We start from the raw sequence: 17,332 nt of genomic DNA, 5'->3' as shown, positions 1-17,332 counted from the left end.
GTTAGGGACTGTAGTGGTAGGACAAGGGGTAATGGCTTCAAACTTAAACAGGGGAACTTTAGATTAGATATAAGGAAGAAGTTCTTCACAGTGAGAGTGGTGAGGCACTGGAATGGGTTGCCCAAAAAAGTTGTGAATGCTCCAACCCTGGCAATGTTCAAGGCCAGGTTGGACAGAGCCTTGGGTGACATAGTTTAGTGCGAAGTGTCCCTGCTTATGGCAGAGGGATTGGAACTAAATGATCATAAGTTCCTTTCCAACCCAAACTATTCTATGATTCTGTGATTCTTAGTTGATAAAAACATTTATTTTGGTTTCTGTGTGATGAACATGTGACAAAATATAATAAAGCCAAAGTATATATAGGAGTAAATTAAGTTATGCACTGTATAGAAATAATTCTGAGGGATATTTGGGGAGATTAAAATCATATTTTCCATATCTGTAATTAAAACTTAACCAATGTGGCAATACGGAAGGTAAGATCATTGTCTTTCATTTGGACTTGTAGGAGCCAAAAGGCTGTAGGCTGTAGGATAATGCTTTCCAAATATTTAATAGACTATGCAAAGAGAAAACAGTAATTTGGTCTCTGTGTCTGGGATGAATTGATAGCTAGGACAAGGGAAAATGGGCTTAGATTGTATAATGAATGATTCAGGACAGGTGATAGGTAAAAATTCCTCAGGTGAAAAATACTGAACTCAGTTGATGGAAGTATTGTGGAGTTGCTGTCACTCAAATTCTTGGAAAACAGGATAGACAGATACCTGGCAGGAAAGTTGGTATAGCCGAACTGCTTCTGGAATGGAGGAATGGGCAAGGTCACCTCTCCAAATATAACCATGAAACAGATATTTGAGGTGTCTGTTCTCTGTCCTTAAAACGAAAAGCACCAAAAGAGCTCTCTCTCTCTAGCCAAAATGTTTGTTAGAATATGAACTGGCACAAACCCAGTTAGGAAACAAAAGAGCCAAACTCTAGCTAAGAAAAATGTAAATAGGTTTCAAAAATAACTCTAGCCCTTGCTAGTGTTATCCTTTCCCTCATTCTTGTGTTCATTCTTGCAACTTTCAGTGGCTTGTTGTTTAAAGAAATTCTCTGCAGCCCTCAGTTGTCATCTTACTGTCTCCGCTGAAGTTCACTCCTGTCTGCTTCTTCCTTTTCCCAGCAACCTCCCAGAGTCCATCCTTGCTGCCTGCATTGTCCTTGATAATCCTTCTTCTGTCTGCCTCTTCCAGCTTGTACTTCTCCTAGCAAAGCAAGCTCAGGGGCTCTGGGGAAGGGAATCTTCACCTTTCCATCCTCACCTGGCACCTGCCATTGGCATGAGGTAGAAGAGATAGCTTCTTCATTTGTTTTTCTCAGCAGAATAAAAAGTGAACTCATAAAACCAAACAGTTCTCCAAGTCTATGCTTCTAAGTAGCTAAACGCACATTTTGAAGATTTTTCCAAATATCAGCAAGTTCATAGTTACAGGCTGCCACAAGTTTTTATAATGGTTCTCTGTTTTAGTATATGTTCATTCATTCTCTAGAAGTGAGAAGGGAGTGAATTTATCATCAGAGCTATTTTTAAGTGCAGTGGTTCTTAGTCTAATCAATAGTGGAGACAGCAAAATTGCAAGATGAATATCAAATGCTATCAAATAAAACAATGGTTAATGCAAAGTACGAGACATATGTAAGTATCTGTGAAAGGCCACATGCAAAATTGTTCGTATCTCAAGCAAAGGTTCGATTTGTGCTAAATAGTACTCAAATAGCACAAAAAGTTGCAGGCTGCACTAAAAATAACACTGAAGAGAATCCTGAGACTATAACGTAGTTGGTTTGTTAATTTTTTTAAAAAATGCTATGTTTAGTTTCATTACTTTGACTAAAAACTAGAACTGAATTAACAGGAGATTTGTAACTGAAAAGATTAGGGTTCTAGAGAGAGTGTTATTTGAAGAGCATTTAGACGTCTGGCACTGTTTAGTTTCCAGAGCATAGGAATAAGACAGGTCAAAGTAAACATATACAACACAATAAATCTTATGAAGAAAGTTAATTGCATGCTTTCTATTTATTCTATTTCTGTTTATGTTTTGTGTTGTACTGGGCAAAGGAACATTGAATTACACTGAAAGCAAATAGCAACAAAGATAAAATTACTGAATAGACATACTATTAAAAATACTTAGTGACTTAGATCCCTTTGTTTCAAGATACCCCTGAAATCAGGTTAGTAGAATTCAGTTAAACTGTAGATGTGTCTCTGGGTAGCACAAATCTTTCAGATATGTTAGATGTAAAAGTTAACAATTAGATCCTAGAACATTTAAAACTGAAAAAGGAAATTTAAGAGTTAAAGTATCGTTAATGGAATCAAAAACTGCTTGCTATTTGACATTACAGGTTAGTACACCATCATGTTGCATACAAAATGGTAATAATTAAAAAACAGTGGTATGTTTTTCAAGGTTTCCATACAAAATAGAAATAAATTTTGCTTACTTTTTTCAGTACATTCTGTTCCATTTGAATATTAAATTTTAATTTAATTTTGACTTATTAATATTTCATCATTTTGAGGTCCTTATAAATTTTTCTTTTCTTTAAGGCAATGCTTTTGGTTTGTCAATTTTTTGTATGGTAGCCCATGTTGGGTTGTGGCCAGCTGTTAGTCCCAAGTTACTAGTACTTTGTTGAGCTCTAGAAAGATTAATGTCTAGTTTTCTCCTACTGTACATTCATTCTTCTTTGGCTTCCATTAGAGAAAGCCAAAGGGCTTCCTCAGGAACATGAGAGTTAGTGGATCTGTCTAGGGGAGAGGGGCAAAGGTTATTTGTAGAAATACTCTTGAGTATATTAGACGTATATAATCAAATTTAAAATTGTCAGTAAAATAAGATTTTTTATTTTATCTTATAGGATATTGAGGATTGCTTTTAGTTTGGCTTTGCTCTAGCTGCTGGTTTATTATTTACTGCATGTAATATTTTAAAATTTTTTTGGCTTTTTGAAATTACAGCTCATTTCAAAATAAGCTATTAAAGCTTAGGCATGTCTCACTTGGTTAGTGTTGTGCACTGGTAAGATGTTGATTTGCATTGCATTTAAGTCTAATCTGAGTTCAGACTGTTTTTAGTATATTAAAAATGATGTAAAGAAGCAAGTAAATTGCCTCCCTAAACATAAATATTATCTGTTTTTTTAAATGAATATATTTGAAAGGACCATCTATGCTTTAACTGCTCTATTCTCTATGATTGCAGATCAGCTTTAATTAGGTAAGTTTGTGTCTGCAGTGATTTTTTTTTAATGCTTCTCATGTCTGCAGCCTTTGAAAGGACCACAAAGAGATTCAGGTTTCAGGTGCTGTGTCATCAGTTTTGATCATGTTACACAACTGAATACCATAATGCTTTTAACAATGTAATTTAGTGAATTTAATTCACATCTGGATATTAGAAAAGAGGTAGCAGGCCTTAAACCTTTTTGTTATTGCAGTTCAATACTTACTGCTAAAATAATAGACAGCAGCAAATGGCAGTATTTATTATGTCAAAATGCATTTTTGTTTAGCTATCCTGGAAATTGGGAAAAACTTCACACTCTAACTTAGCTATAATATGTTGATATACTGCAGATGATCTTTGCTACTTAGTTAGTGATCTTTCACAGTTTATATATCGTGTTTTTTCTAATGACATTTTTTTGTACTGACTTTTTTTCCTCCATGTATTTTTAAATTTTTCTTACAGTAGAAAAATAAATTCACCGTGAATTCTTTGTACTTATATAGGTAATCAAATTGCCATATTTTCTTTTGCAATTAAGAACATAGAGAAAGTAAAATCAAGACACTGTTATATCAGGAACTTCCCCTCCCCCCCTTAAGTATTTTAGTTAAATAGCGATTAAAACATATGACATTAGTTATAATATTGAAGGCTTAGCATACAGTTTCTCCTACCTGTTATCCTGAAAAGGTGTCCTTTATTGGTATGCAGTGCTTTTCAAAAGTTACACTTTTCATATAAACAAATATGGGAAAAACAAAGATGGAATATTGCATTATGAAAAATGTTTGACTCTGAGTACAAGAAAACAGATTATAAAATTCTTAAACAAGTGCACAGAAACATAAGCAAAACTAGGAAAGCTTTAATTTGTATAGCAGAGCCTGATTCTGGCAGCACTGTTTAGTATTTCTGTATAAATGTGAACTCTCATTGTGTGTTTTCTCCATGCTAGGAGTTAATTCCAGAGTTTTACTACCTACCAGAGATGTTTGTCAACAGTAATGGCTATAATCTAGGAATCAGGGAAGATGAAGTTGTTGTGAATGATGTTGATCTCCCTCCATGGGCCAAGAAGCCTGAAGACTTTGTCCGTATCAACAGGATGGTAAGCTGCACTTCAGCCTAAGTAGAGAGTTCTCTGTTTTAACAAGCTAAACTAAAGCCATTTTTCATCTCTTTAGAACTAGATTTATAGAAATAAAATAAAAAGTGAAGTAGAATTTGCATTCTGCCTTGCTTGACAGAACACTTTATTTTAGATTTGAATTTTTGGATTTTCCTTCTGTGTGCCCAAATCATGGAAAATGAAATTCAGTTATTTATTCTTTCATGAGAAAGCATCAGATGGGCATGAGCTGGACAATACAGGATAGCCTGAAAAATATGTCTGTTCCTCCTCACCACTTTCTACATCAAAAAATAAAGGGTTATTATAAATGCTGGTATATTGCAAGATATATTGTATTCCTTACTTGACTGAAGCTGTTCACTTCCTATTCATGAAAGATGAGCTGAAAGTGTAGAAATATGAACATAAGCCAATAACTGCAGTCGCTGAAGAAATTTTGCAAAAGAGCTGATCTCATGTAAATCACCATGAAGTCTGCAGAATTTAAGCATGAAAAACATTTATCTATATTGTACATTTTTTTGTTTAATTTGATAGAGAATTATTTTGTTAATGATAGCGGTAATATGCACATATGCTTCTTGTATTTTTTAGGAAAAACAAGGTATATTCTGATATTTTGTCCAGCAATAGTTCAGTTTAAGATTATGTTCTGGAAACAGATCTTCCTTAAAGTTATATTGCTTGTCTTGCTTATAGAGTTAGGACTATATGTTGAATAAGCTATGGGTTTCCATACAGTTGCAGAACTGTTCAGCTTATGCATTATTCCATATATACTGCTTTTGTAGTAGCATTGTAAGTCTAGCAGTGTTGTGTTTCTTCTAATCACTTTGGCAAATTAATTTGAAGAACTGTCTCTTCAAAGAAAATTCTCCTTCGGGACTTGACAGAAAAAGTAGCCATTTAAAATTCAAAAGAATAGAATAATATTATAAAAACAAATCTCTTCCTAGAAGTATATGATTTAGAAGTGTCCTCCATTTAGAAGAGTAAATGATTTGATATATGTACAGCAGTCTCCTAAGGAAGTAATGGCAACCTCATCACCTGGGACATTTGAAATTCCCAAAGTATGAGAAATGTGTTCCAGGGAGTAACCCTTTGTTGGCAGAATGAAGCTGAACAACATTTTCCTTCTTTGCGTGGCTGATCTCTCTTACAGATGCATGTATTGTAACATTATTTTTAAAAACAAGTAATTGTCACAGCTGGTAGCAATAAATTCAATTTTACTAACAAATACGAAGATTGCCTCAAAGGATCACTACACTCCATTCACATTCTCAAGTGTGGGATGCACAGTCACAGGTACATGTCCCCAGAGTGCCCATGTTACTGCACAGAGCCCTTTTTTGGATTGTGGTTGTGGCTAAACCTGAACTGGGCCCAGGAGTAAGAACACTGAAGTTGACCAAGAGATTTAGTTTTGGCATTTGTAAGAATAGAAGTGTGATACTTCAGTGAAGAAGGATAAAAAAGCTGCCACCTATTGGGGAATGTAATGAGATGACTCCCTTTGGGAAATTTTGTAAAGAATGTTCGTTCTTGTATTCTAAATTGTGTTTTCTCCATCTTTCCACAAAGATGGAATGATTAATAGGAGGCTAAAAGGCACTGTGACGTGAGATCACTTGAAGAAAAGTGCCAGCTTTAGTTTATTTAATTTCTTTCATGTAATTTCTGCTTTTTTGAAAATCACATAAGAGCTCTACAGAAATGTTTTGTGCTGTTGAAGAAAACAATTGCTTGCATGAATTTAGAGTATAGCATTAATGCTCCTTCAGGACTATACTTTCAAGAAAGGCTGATAGTTAAAAGCTGGAAATACCTTTTAAATTTTAAGCTGTAATAACACTAAGAACTGATTCCATACGTGTGGAATTATGCTCAGATTGCCAGGAGACAAACAAACTGATGTTAAGATTAGGGTGGTATTAGAATTACAGGCTTCAACTAATTGAGTACTTTGCAGCTTTCTAAAATCAGAAATTATCTCACTTATGTGTCATACCTTTCCTACACTGTCTTTCACTTCTGTCCCCACAGGTGTGAGCATCATGCCATTATTACAGTTTTGCCTGTAGGCAGTTTCTGCATGGCCTTTATTCACCCCAGCATCTACTTTTAGCAAAGCATGATTAGTAGTTAAAACTCAGTTCTACACAGATATATGCTATCTTCAAGTGAGCAGTCTGATGATATTCACAAATGATAATAAAGTTGAGAATTGCCTAGAAAACAGGAGAAACAGGCATAGATTTATTTGACTTAGATGCAGAAAATACACTGAAAATCACCTTGAGAGGAAAGAATTAAAGAAAAATATTCAATAGGAAACAAACAGTCTGAAAACAAAAATAGTACCAAAACCAGAGCAATAGCAAGGGGAAGGGTGGCACCAATCAGCAATTAGATTAGATAAAACTGTAATTCTCTATTCACCAGAAATAAGTGTATTTTGATGCCATCTGTGGAAAATCATTGCATCACAGAGGTAAACAGTTGTACCTGTCTATGGTCCTTTTGAGACTGCACCTGGAATATTGGATTCACTTCTGGGAGACTAGATGACAGAAGAAGTGTTCACATTTGGATGGACTTCAGAGGATAGAAATTAAAGTGAATAACTTTGGGATGTTTAAAGAGTGGTATATGCATAGGGGTTTTTATAAAGCTTACTATAAAGTAGCAAGTAGCTAAAGCAGGATAATCCCTGTCAAGAAAATGCAGATACTGTGTGTAGTAAGAAGTAATGGAATTCCATTTTGAAAGTGTAGTAGTTTGACAGAAAAACTTCATCACATAGGGTTTTATTAGTGCATCCGGGAAACTGCCAGTGCATGCTCTTTTTGGTCACTGGAATTGTACTGGTCAAAGTAAGTAACAAATATAAGGGGACTGGAAAGTTTGACATTCCCTACCACGTGTCTGATTCTGTGTTTTGAACCAGCCAACAGATGTATTACTCAGTCAGGTCATCCTCAGGCCGAGCTTTGGCTGTTATACAAGAATCTATCTTGAGAAAAAGAAAGAAAACCTGGGTGTGGTGCTGACGTGTAAAACACAGCAAGCTTGTGCAGCCCTGGAATTTCTACAGCAACTTAGCAAAGCAAGTAGAGAACATGTTTACAGGAAAGCCACAGAAAATAGAGGAATATTTTACATAAGCATTATCCTGATCCCTTGTCTAATGAAATCAGTGGTCGTCATTTAATTTCAGTGAAAAGGATCATGTGTGATACTGAAAAACATGTAGTAGGATCTTGGTTTTGCTTTGCTGACATTATTTCCTTCTGTTCATATGTATTTTTTGCTTGCTGCAGGCACATTTAATGTGTAATTTTATGTGGAGTAAATTCAAATCCTTATATACTTGCACATTTATGAATGTAAACATTTTCTTTAAATAACAGAAAGAATTTCAGCATTCATCCTGAGGCTTACCAAAGCAAACAGGGAACAGCCTAGGAAACATCACAGAGACACAGTGGCATAAATCAATGTAATTTAACGAAGTGGTTAACAAGCTTTTCTAGAATTCTGTGCAAATTAATAAGTGGCAGGCAGGAATTTGGTGTTGTTTTATATGATTGTTCAGCTGGGTGTTTTACACTTCTAACTAAACACAGAAATGGAAGTGGAAATGGTTTCCTATCAAAATAGATTCTCTTAAACTTGTGAAAATTAGAGTTGTTATAAAGGCTGGAAAAGACATTCACTCAAGTTACTTTTAAGACTTCTTGCAGTAGCTTCTAAAGCAGTCGGTGTATAGATCAGGGGTGGTTGTAGTGGTTTTATTTATCCATACAAAGCTAGACTGATTACTACAGAGTTACTCATGAAACATTAATAAAGCACTACGTTCAATGCTAACATGATTATGGTCTGACCTCGGTGATGGCACAAAGGACAGAGGCAGAAAGTGTCCCTGATAACATTACCCTAATGCTAGGCTCATCAATCATAATCTCCCAGTTTACCAGGAAAAAAAAAACAACACGCATAAAACCTTCCACAGATGTGCATCTGTAGTCCTACTCAGCCTCTCAGTCCCCACAGACTTAGAGCAGTCCTGAGAGCCAGAAATAGAACAGATTCAGTCAGTAAGTCAAGCATGTTAAATCAAGGCAGGGAACACCACTGTGAAACACTGAAGCAGAGTTTTTATAATAAGCATTCTTTAGTTTTGAAACAAAAGATGCAAGATTGTGTAATTCAAAGTTAATTATAATGATATTTTCATTATGGCTTATGCACATATTATATTACAAATTACAGTGTTGAGTAAAATGCATTCACTGTAAATTATATTTTTGAGAGACTAAACGGTGTCCTGTTTTTGTTATATATACTTTGTTCCAATTACATAACTGTTACTAAGATTGAATTTTCTTTCTGTCTTTGAAATGATTTATTTACACTCTTCTGCTGCTGCTGCCAATTACATTTTTGTACAGTTCCCTGGCTATTCAGAAGCATACATAGTATTTCATAATTAAACAGCTTCTTGAATAGTCATTAGAAACATCTATTATGAAATCTCTGTGCTATGAGGTTCTGGAAGATTTATCATTTCTCCTCACTATTCAGCAGCAGTTGACATTCATTTTTACCAGATAAGCAGTAGATAAGATTTGATATTACTTCTTCAGTAGTAGCTTTGATTTTATTTTGTGTATTGCCAAGATTTGTCCTCAATGCAATTAGAACTCATTCAGCTAATAGAGGTTTCGATGTAATTTGGAAATGGCAGTGATTTTTAATTTTTTTATCCATATGTATCTTACTGAAGAATCTTATTTACATCTTGAAGATCACATAAAGGATCAGTTTCTGTGCAGACATCTCTGAATAACCCAGATCTGTAGAATGCACTTCTGTCACTTTCATGAAAATATTCCTTTGTTTAAACAAACATAACTAATTTCAGATATTAATATTGCCTCGTTTATTTTATGACAAGAATCGAAGGTTTTACTCCACAGTCAGTGCAGAAAATTGTAAATGAGGCAGAGAAATACTAGGCAGAGAGAATCTGTATATTCAATGGCTGCAGAGGAGCATGGATGTGAAGGGAGAGAAGAAAACCCCACTCAGTTAATGAAACAGCTAATGGTCTGTTATTGGACAGATCTACAAAACTGAAGTGTCTCAGAGTAGTTTTAAGAAGATTTTTTAAAATATACTGAATATAAGTTAATAACAAGATACTGTGGCAGGAGTTCTTAGAGAGACAGAGAGCATATAGCTACACAGGGAAAGGAAACAAGGCAGGAACTGAAGAAACAGGAGGGGCAGGTGGAGCTGTGGTCCAGATGAGGGGCAGCATCAGAGCTTTCCTCTGCTCTGGATACATAAAATACCCAGGTAACACAAAACATTGTATTGGAAAGAGGTTGGAACAGAATATTTTATTAATCCAGAACTCTTGACACTTTACACAGTACATAGTGTGCATAAAAATAAAACCCAGTTTCTCCTACTGGTATCTCTGTAAAAAATAATTTTAACATCAAATTAGGACAAGTGGAGAGGAAAGTGTGCAGTGTTCATACTGCACAAAGGTCTGAAAATGGCTATAGTGATCGGTCCCACCAAGCAGCAACTTCGCTTATATTAGCTTTATTTAGTTTATTCATAAACATAAGCTTACTAATACCTGTTTATATTTTACAACTGCTACAGGTCAGATTTTCAGCCTATGGAACATGTGTGCATACACTTGCCTGCAAACACACGAAAACCACAGTACATTTATTTCAAAATTTCTATACATAAAAATATATATTCATACACCCTAGATGTATAACCACCCTTGTGGTTTACCTGTTAGCAGTAAAAGTCCCTCCCCTGAAAACAGTGACGCAAAAGACTCCTTCCTCAAAACAAAATCCCTGAAAAAATACTGACTCAAATGCTATTTGAAAATGAAGCCTTAATAACAGTGGTTAAAGCAAGTTCAATTTGAGAATGCCTGAATAAAACTGTTTCCTGTATACTTCAATTATAATAGAAAATAAGCTGGATTTCTGTTTAACAGTAAGAATTTTTAAAAACCATAAATACTGTTATCTAATCATATAAGTAATAATTGTTGCTTTTCTAAAAAAAAAGTTTCCTTATATGTGACATTAAAAATATGCTCAAAAAATAAGTGCCCAATGTTTTAAAGCCAAAATATTCTTGAAAAATACTGTTCTTTAGGGCTACCAACAGCCTAATTTAAGGATATTATTGTTATTTTTTTCTGTATGTTGTTGCTACTGTATCTACAAATTATTTCTTACACAGAAAATTCCTTCACCCTATTGCCTACTGAGCATTGTATATTCTTGAGAAACCAAATGATGTACTGTTGAGAGTGAACAGCTCATAAATTTTCAGGAAGCACTTACATGGAGGGGAAGCAGCCTTTGCATTAGAGCAAATTAGGGAGAGGATTCTGCAAGTATCGCATGAGTAGTGTTGCAGAAGTACTTGGGAGAAACATGAGCTAACCAGATCATACCTGGTATTAGAAGCTTTCTCCTGACTAAAACACAGCTCAGGAGCCTTGTCCCCACTGAGGTCCAGGTAGGACTGTGGCCTTTTGGTGGCCTGTTCTTGAGTGCACCCTGCCTATTGTTTTTGCCCAGCACTGTACCCTATAGGACACTCCAATGGGGAGGCCATGAACTTTACACAGCACCATCACAGCCCACGGCTGGAGACCCTGAAGTGTTAAGGCCCATGCAGAACCTCTCTCCTTCACAGCTCTGGCTCCTCTCTCCACCTTGCCCTCTGCGCTCTGCCCCACATCCCACACCATACCAGTCTTCCACCACACTGTGCCTGGTACAAAGCAATGGGCACAAACTGAAACACAGGAGGTTCCCTCTGGACATCAAGAAATACTTATTTACTGTGAGGGTAAGCAAGCACTAGCACAGGTTGCCCAGAGAGGTTGTGGAGCCTCCATCCTTGGAGATATTCAAAAGCTGTCTGGGTATGGCCCTCAACAGCCTGCTCTAGATGGCCCTCCTTAAGCAGAGAGGCTGGACCAGGTTATCTTCAGAGGTCCCTTCCAAGCAGCCATACTGTGATTCTGTGGGTTTTCTTTTTACAGCAAAAGTTAGTTCCTAGGTCTGACAACTGAACTGTACTTGTTCTGATTGAAGGGAATTAGGCATATGACACCATACAAAATCAGGACTGTGATGGACGTGATCAATGACATGTATAAAAATTTGGTCAATGAACCATAAATCTTTATTTTAACACCAGTTCCTGTTTATCACAGTTCTGCTCTGAAGGTAGCATTAGGAAAGAAGGAACAAGTGTGCCAGGATGCCATCTTTATAGGAGAATGATATGTGCATCCAGATACAGGAGCAGGGAAACTAAGACAGGTAAAGGGGTACGAAGAAACTGTATAATGCCTTCAGCTTTCGAAAGCTCCAGTTCAGGCAATGGTATGTACTAAGGATGCCAATGATGTCTGATAAAGGCACATTGGTTGGATCAGGTTCAGTGGTAATACTATCATCATTTCCTTTGTCTAGGAATAATCTCTTTCCATATGTTGAGCAGAGGAATAGTAATCCTTGAACTCATTTTTAAACTAAGTAGTCACGGACTGTGTTTTCTTTAGTGAACCAATGTAATGTCAAAAATGAGTGCAAAAAATGCTTTTCGCCTTTGAGAAATCAGTCACAATTTGCACATGGAGTTCAGAATCTTATTTTGATGGTACAGCTTCTTAATCCTCAATTTTCCATCTTAGATTTAAGGCTAATAACTTCTAGTTGGAAAACGAGTTGAAAGATTGGGTTTTTTGAAATTGTTTTCCCATTTTCATGTTTTTTTCTTGACAAATTACCTAACTTACTTGACAAGCCCAAAAAAATTAATAATTAAAACCCTCGCAGCTAGGAGAAACCCAGTAGCTGAGAAGAAAATTAGCATGATATAAAGCTGAAGCAAAGAATAATATATTTTTAGTATTTCTCTGAATATAATTAGTTCTGTTTTTCAATGTTTGAAGGATTTCAAATATATCAAATAAGCCTGAACAGGAAATGTAATGATATCCATTATGTTTCCTCAGTTAATAGGAAAAGGTAAGACATAATTTAAGCATGAAATTGCAAGATAGAATTTACTTCCTAACTCTGAATTTCACTTGCAGGCCCTGGAAAGTGAATTTGTATCATGTCAGCTTCATCAGTGGATTGACCTTATATTTGGCTACAAGCAACGAGGACCAGAAGCAGTGCGTGCACTCAATGTTTTCCACTACTTAACATATGAAGGCTCTGTGAACCTGGACAGTATCACTGATCCTGTCCTCAGGGAGGTAGGTGTTTACTGCCATTTCATTCTAAAACCTGCTGTCATCTCACAAGAAATAGTACTGTTTCCATCCTTTACTGCTTAAGAAAATTGTTCTGTGTGACATGATTCAGAACTTAGGCCCAAAGTGACTTCAGAGGCAAGTATTACTAAACCAGCAATAAAACACATTTCCCAGAGTATTTTGTTTGCTTGAAATTACTAATATATTTAATGGTCAGTTATGATATGGGAAATTATGCATTGTATATTTGGTAATACCTATTCTTTAGATTTTAATAATTTTATTAATTTTATTAAGTTCACTTAGAACTGAAAAGCTGAAAGAAAAAGCTGTTTCATAGTCATAGGGAGAAAAATGTAACCTTTACAGTCAGATAATGTTGAGAATACGTATCTAAATAAGAATATATTTGTAGAGTGACAGTAGCAATTATTCATATTACTTTATGTTAATAACGTAATCACATAAAGTATAATCAAACTCTTAGCAATATAGAAAATGTTTGCTATGTTGTGCAAAATATATATATGTGTGCATATATATACAAGTGAGCGTTTTAATCAGTACATTAAAAAAAAAATGCACTAGCTATCCTGATATGTTTCCTTCCAGTGACTATATTTGTTTTTAGTAAGACTATTACTTTGAATGATCATTTTCTAATATCATCTATTCATTGGCTAAAACAATTGAAATTTGGTGAAAAGTGTGAAGAAGCAACAGCTGCTAGATGAGTACCGCTGTGATGAAGCTGTACACACGATCTTCCATTCCCCCAGATAGCTGCCATCTGCTGTATACAAAACAGTAATAATTTATACATTGCCAGGCGATGGGTTTTTGTTTGTTTGTTTGTTTTCCGGTCTTGGAAACAGAAATCTACAGATTTCAGAAAGGAATAGATTCTAGATTAGCATTCGTATGCAGCTAAATATTGGATTTTGGCATGTTGTTTTTTAGTAGTGTGTTGTTGCATTTTGTTACATGTGTTGCTTTTTGAGGAACAGAACTAAAACAACATTTAGACCCCTAGCTTCCTAGAGCTGGTTTTTCACAGCACTCATTGCAAAGCTTTTATTTTGTAAACAGTTGGTGTTTGATTAGCTTTAAGAATGGCTAGAATTGCTTTGATCCCACTGCCTTGACTATTTAATGTTAAAATCTACGTAACGGTTTTCCAGATTTAAAACTTTGAGTACGAGAAGAATCAGTAAGGTACAAAACTGGATATACGTGAAGGACAAATGCTTTTTAAAGTATAAAACAGATGCCAAGCACCCTAAATACAAGGGATTCTATGATTCTATGATTTGCATGGTTTCAGGTCCTGCTTTGCATGAGCAGACTCCCATGTCTTGACTAAGAGTCTGCTACACGGCAGTTTGTAGGATTAAGGTCTATCTGTCTGTCTGTGCACCTTATTTAACATCTTACGACATGATTAGACTCTTCAGCTGTTCTGTGGTTGTAGTTACGTGCATAACTTCTCATCAGAAATTTCAGGATATTCTTGGAGATGTTTTTGTTCAATCACTTGTACATCTAACCTATGCCCTGTCAGTCAATAGGATATAAAACTCTTAGGCTATTTACACCATGCAAACTTCTAAAAGCACAACTTCGTCTTCATTGCCACAAGTTAGGTTGGTAAATAAAATTTATTGTTAGCCGTGAGAAGGTAACACGTCTAGAAAACATGCATCCTCCTAGTTTTTCTTATATATAGATACCTAAACTTGTATGCATGCATTTAAAAATAGCACACTTTCTCCTCCAAGAGATCTTAGACAATAATGATTTGTGGTTTGCCATAAAAAGGTTAGAAAAATACTTTGTAAGAAATTACAATATACATGTAAATATAGACAGAGTTAGTCGTCTTCTGTTTCCCTGAGCTCTATTTTTGAAATTAGCAGGCATTTGCTGGCCATAAATAAAGCATTTCACACCTTGATGATCTAGTAGATCAAGTATTTAGATGCCATATTTCTGTTACAAATATGTATATATTCTATATACATTGTTTTGTTGTATTTTTTGGGGGGGTGGTGGGTTTTGGTGTGTTTTTTTTTGTTGTTTTTTTTTTTTTTTATTTATTTTATTCTGGCTTTTACTGGATATTCCAGAAAAGAAATTGAAAGCAAAAAGGTCTTCTAAAAGCCTTTGAAAAACACTTATAAATACAGAAATATAAGGGTAGAAACACTACCACTATAAAAAATACTATGTTATACAGTGGCAGGTGGTGGTATCTGACATCTTAACTTAGAATCACTGCAATTTAAAATTAAATGAGCTTTACAGTTATCCAGGAAAATGCATCTCTCAGTATCCAAATGCTCTTGATGTATATTTTCTAAATAAACTGAAACATTTTTGTTGTGTCACACAGAAATCAGTGAATGTTCTCAATAAATGGCTGTAAAATAAGCCAATTAATAGTACCTTATTGGCAGGAGCCATTGTCAGGCCCATGGGCTCAAATATGGCAGTAGCCTCCTCAAACTGTGGCCATAACTAAATTCATATTGAGCTGAGTCCCAGTAGAACCTGTCTATTGAAATAAGGCTCCAAATAAAAAACCCCTCTGATTTAGGGCTGATGTGTTAGAAAGACATTGTTTAAAATGACATATCCCAGTGCACTGTTCATGCTATACTTTGGCCCTTTCACCTGTTGCTTGAGCACCTTACTTAACCACTGAGGAATATGTTCTTAGCTGAACGAAGAATGGTAGTCACTTTAGTAGCCTTCTTGCTGGAGCAAAACTAACAGTGGTGGGTAAGTCATGCCTGCCATTTCTTACATCTTTCTCACATGCACAGGAAAGCCCTCTAAGAACTCTCCACTATTTAACACTGGAAAAACGGCCATCCTATGTTTTTGTTCTGTTTGGATCTATTTAGGAGAAGGCTCTCCATCTGGCTTACTTGCTTCATTTTCTATTTTATGAATTCGCAGTGGGTGAAACCAGAATGCTGGGATAGCATTGTTTTAGATAACTAGAGTCTATGAAATCACGTACATCTGCCTCTGTAATAACTCTTTGGCAACTGAAGATCTGCACTGAAAGTATACTGATTTCATTTAAACATACTGATTTTGATATTTCAAACAACTTTGTGATTTTTTGATAACACAAAAAATACTTGATCATTATAATTTCTTTAAAGTAGTGATGAGGGCAACATGAAAGTCCTGACTTATATGCTCCACAGAATGTGTAAAACTGAATTCTGTTTTTTAGATCTTTTATGATCAGATGTTGGGAAATTCTTCAGTTCTATTAGTTCTAATGGTCTCTTTTATTCTGCACCCTGCAATTCTTTTTTCATATTGGAATAAGGAGGAGAAAAAATGTGTTACAAAATGAACATTTTTTCAAGCCCCAAATTACTCCCTTTTTTTTTAATTATTATTGCAACTTTTTGTATTATATTTGTAAAATTTTTCTTTTTTAAAGTAAAAGCAATGAGGTGAAAGCTAAAACTTGAACAGCTTAAGGATATTGATACATTCTTACTTGACAGATGAAATCATAGTTGCAGCAAAAGCCACAGCAATTACAGCATTAAAATGTCAAGAAATTAGAGGTCAGAATAACAGATAATTTTCTTCCTTTTGTCAGATTAAAAATTGACATTCTTTGACAGCACAGAATCTCTGGCTGAGAAAATTATGACAGCTTAACTCATCTTGTACTTGTAAAGCAGTAATTGATAATGAACTTTACCATGACAGTCTTCTCCTGTGGTGAAACATGACAGAACATCCCTGGTACAAAGCCTGTATCTCTTTATAATATGTAAACAGTAGTTATATCGGACATTAGATGTTATTTGGAATTGTCTTAACTGTTAGTTTACATCATAATCCAAATTCTTTCCACTGGGCAGATCTGTCTGACTTCAGGGGCTTGATGCTGAGAATGCTAATGTATAAAGAACAGTATCAGAATTGTAGTTTATTTATGGTGCTTCAGTGTTATTGGTTCACTTCTTTAGGCAAATGTAGTTCTTCCCCTGTTTTCTCTCAGAATGTCTATAGATTTTAGGAGCCTCATTTTTCCCAACCACCTGGAAATTTGAACACAGAAATCAATAGAATTAGGGCTTTTTTCAAGTTAGGAACTTGTTTCTGTATGACACAAAGTGTTGTGACTGAAAGAGAACAGCACAGTTGTGCTGATCATTACAAAATGCAACAGAAGAGTTAAAATTATTTTCAGTACTACCTTGTACCTTAAACACAAAATAAGTGGGCAGTCAATGCATAATAGATTAATCACCGGTAGTACTGAAAGCACATCTAGTGTGCGGAAAACTACTATTTTGGGTGTTCTGTTTATCTATTTAAAATCATAGCTGGATCTGTATTTTTTTTTATTTCAGATGTTCAGCTTGTTTGTGATTAGAAATGTTTTGAAAAAATCAAGTGAAACACTGTATTACACAGCTATTCATTTGCACTAGACTTGAGGCTGACGTGTCACCCTCGTGTTCTATGTAAGTTGCAAATACAGCTTAGCACTACAGTACGGTGACTTTCCTGTGGCTGCTGCATCTTCAACAGATG

At 35.3% G+C, this 17,332-nt stretch overlaps 1 protein-coding gene across 1 annotated transcript in view; it reads left to right on the top strand.

Annotated features, from left to right (window-relative positions):
• Nucleotides 1-17,332, top strand: part of LOC104411452 (neurobeachin-like) — a 104,381-nt gene that overhangs the window by 42,538 nt on the left and 44,511 nt on the right. Inside the window, 2 exon segments of the mRNA XM_010021872.1 lie at nucleotides 4,243-4,395; nucleotides 12,590-12,757. Of these exon segments, the coding sequence (XP_010020174.1) occupies nucleotides 4,243-4,395; nucleotides 12,590-12,757 (321 nt within the window).

The sequence above is a fragment of the Nestor notabilis genome, unplaced genomic scaffold, assembly GCF_000696875.1.
Source record: "Nestor notabilis isolate BGI_N333 unplaced genomic scaffold, ASM69687v1 scaffold10129, whole genome shotgun sequence".
Lineage (NCBI taxonomy): Eukaryota > Metazoa > Chordata > Aves > Psittaciformes > Psittacidae > Nestor > Nestor notabilis.
This window is presented reverse-complemented; position numbering and strand designations above follow the sequence as displayed.